General features: G+C 40.8%; 1 protein-coding gene across 1 annotated transcript in view; it reads left to right on the top strand.

Annotated features, from left to right (window-relative positions):
* The window catches only part of LOC107591035 (T-cell immunomodulatory protein-like), a 158,985-nt gene that overhangs the window by 126,890 nt on the left and 28,837 nt on the right, over window positions 1–3,258 (top strand). Inside the window, exon 14 of the mRNA XM_016280039.1 lies at window positions 2,020–2,098. Within this exon, the coding sequence (XP_016135525.1) occupies window positions 2,020–2,098 (79 nt within the window). The remainder of the gene's footprint in view (window positions 1–2,019; window positions 2,099–3,258) is intronic.

Genomic DNA, 3,258 nt, shown 5'->3' with positions numbered 1-3,258 from the left:
AACTGTGATTAGACTAGACTCATGCATATCAGCTGTGACTAAACTTGACTCATGATCATGAACTGTGACTTGACTAGACTCGTGATGCTCAACTGTGATTAGACCAGACTCAGGAAGATCAGCTGTGACTTGACTGAACTCAGGAATAACAACTGTGGTTTGACTAGACTCAGGAAGAACAACTGTGGTTTGACTAGACTCAGGAAGAACAACTGTGGTTTGACTAGACTCAGGAAGAACAACTGTGGTTTGACTAGACTCAGGAAGAACAACTGTGGTTTGACTAGACTCAGGAAGAACAACTGTGGTTTGACTAGACTCAGGAAGAACAACTGTGGTTTGACTAGACTCAGGAAGAACAACTGTGGTTTGACTAGACTCAGGAAGAACAACTGTGGCTTGACTAGATGCGGTTGTGTCCGCCATCTTGTGATCAGGCTCCGCAACTGCCGCCATTTTGTGAGCTTGCTCTGGTTCAGCCATCACCTCAGTCACAGACATCAGTCTCAGTCACCGTGAACGCTGAACCAGTAGTCAGCAAAGCATAGTCTATAAACTGAGTGAGTGATGAACGTGGACCCTCGCATCGAAGCTTAGCCCTCAGAGGTTAATGTATGCCATCGCAAAAAAACTCTATTAACAAACAGTCCGAGCTAGGGCTAGGGCTAGGGCTAAGGCTAAGGCTAGGAAACAAACGAGGGCTCTGTAGTGTCTCTATCGCTAGGGGAGTGATAAACGCTGAACAATACTCGGCAGAGGGAAGGGATCAGAGTGAGTGTTAAATAGTGAGGGAGTGATATGAAACAGCTGGGTGCAATTGGTGTAAACAGCTGTGTGCAATCCGTGCTGAGTGCAATCAGTGCAATGCATGATGGGAAATGTAGTCCGGGGTGATGTGCAACAGTGTGTAGTGCGAGAGTCAATGAAATTGGAAGTTCATGGACCGGATTCGTGACATTGGCGATGGGGTAGGTTGTCAGGTCCAAAGAAGTATGTGGGGCTTCAGGTCTCACTGACGTCATGTTCTCTGGCCATGTAGTTTGCCCTCATTGTTATGTTTGTCTGAATGTTTTTCATCTGTATCTGACTCTGCCAGATCATCCTCTCCCTCATTTATGTCAGTCTGGCACTGGATGACTGAGAGCTTCAGCTCCAGGATTGTCTCACTTCCTGTCAACATTGTCTATTGGTTGGATTCATCAGCAACGGGGAAACATAATTTACAACTGGGGAATCATTTCACCCCTCCCCATCCATAATCATGCCCCACAAATACATCTGTTTAAAAATGTATGCCCACTTGTTCCTGGCATGCTGTTCATTTGCAGTTCCCATATTGTCTGCACAGAGAAAAGTATCCATAATTGAGAAGCTGGCATGTAGCAGGTCTGCCCCATCTCCGCGGCGCTGAGCCAGTGCTGGCCCCGCATTACTCCTGGATACTGATAGACATCTCTCATGTATCTCAGTATGTGCAGGAGACTAGAACTGAGCCTGTGTAACCTGTGGTGATCTGTGTGGACTCGAGACTAAAAACACACACACACTTGCATAAAAGCAGCCAGGGTCAACAAAATCACCGTCTGGCCAACATCAGAGGTCAGAGGAGCTCCGATATTCTGGATTGTAGCAGTCTGCCAAGAAACAGTCAAATTTGCAATTTCCCAGGCTACTGCAATGAACATTTCCAAGGAGGATTTTATTGGTATGATCGGATATGTGGTTGAATTGCTTAAATTTCCAGTCATTCCAATAGGAATCGACGTGTTTGGGAATTTTATATGAGGGCGAAGGATTTCCCCACATAGATTTCGCAGTTGGTTTAAGTTGGTTACACGAAGCTGCTTGGTTTGTGAGTGATTCATAATTCATACATCACTTTTTTTTTGGCCTGCAAAATTTTTCTAATTTGATGGCACATTTAGAGACAGTTATTTTATGATTTTAATGGCGTTTCCCAATTATTTTTCTTTGTATGTGTATTGTATTTGTTATTAATCCCTTCTATCTATCCCACAGCCCTTTGGTGTGAACCAGCCTGGCCCGTATGTCATGTACACATCAGTGGACTCGAACGGTTATCTGAAGAACGCGTCTGGTGAGTTCACGGCTCAGAAAAGATTAACACTAGATGGGAAAGGCATCACACATACAGTATCTCTTTGTCTCAGTGAGGTACGATAAGTCAACCTCAACACTCTGTCAAGTCATTTGACTTGACTAGTTCATTATTTTTTAGGGATCAGACTAAAGTAAACTAGGAGGATTTTGAATGAACCAATAAAAAGCTTTTTCTTGGCCAAACTTTACTCTGGTGTTAATTTTAAAATCTGTTCTGGAATCGTGCATTGTGTGAAGTCTGGAGAAATTGCCCTTTATCATTCAAAAAATTCAATTTGTTAATGATTGCATTTGTTAATGAGAAATCTTTATTTTTATGAAAAATTCATATTTATATTTGAGTTGAAAATAAGGAATTGCATAAATGTGTTTCTTGCCTGGGAACCACATTGTGACACTGGATTGCAGTGAAAACTGTGAATGCAGCCAATATAGAGAATATCATATATAGTATGGCTCTGGTTCATTTTTATCCATTATCACGTAGCACATTCAATGTTCCATAGATGACATGCCTAAAATATTATTTTCCAATTTTTATTGTAGTATTGTATGCAAAAAATACATTGTACATTGTGTAACGAATCAGCTCATGACAGGAAATATGAATAACTAACCATAACTAGTTATAATTAACTATTCATATTTTAGATCCGCTGTAGATATTTAGCTGACCTCTCAGGGTCAACTGTCTTGTCAATTCTAAGAACGTTAATTTCCTGGTTAAAGGAAATAACTTTCTTACTGTACAATTCTACAAAGCTTGTAGCGTAAATCTGCATGATTAGTGACTCCGGTTATGAGCAAACAATGAACACGTCAAGTGTGATACAAGTAAGGTTTTATTAACTACATAAACACTTAAACTAGTCTAACATACTACATAAACATAAACTGGTCTAACATCCTACATACACACATAAACTGGTCTAACATACACATACACACACACACACACACACACACACACACATACAGTTGGTATAGGAAAGGGTTAAAGTTTAACTCAGTACAGAAAGAGGCATAAAGAATGAATTATGGAACACTTTGCATATTCAGCAGATCTAAACCTGAGGGAAAACATCAGATTCGTAGTTCAAACACACCTTTGTAAAAAGGTATAACTGATACTTAATG

The sequence above is a fragment of the Sinocyclocheilus grahami genome, unplaced genomic scaffold (genome assembly GCF_001515645.1).
Source record: "Sinocyclocheilus grahami isolate Dianchi unplaced genomic scaffold, SAMN03320097.WGS_v1.1 scaffold136.1, whole genome shotgun sequence".
NCBI lineage: Eukaryota > Metazoa > Chordata > Actinopteri > Cypriniformes > Cyprinidae > Sinocyclocheilus > Sinocyclocheilus grahami.
Note: the sequence above shows the minus strand (reverse complement) of the source record. Positions and strands in the feature narration are given on the sequence as shown.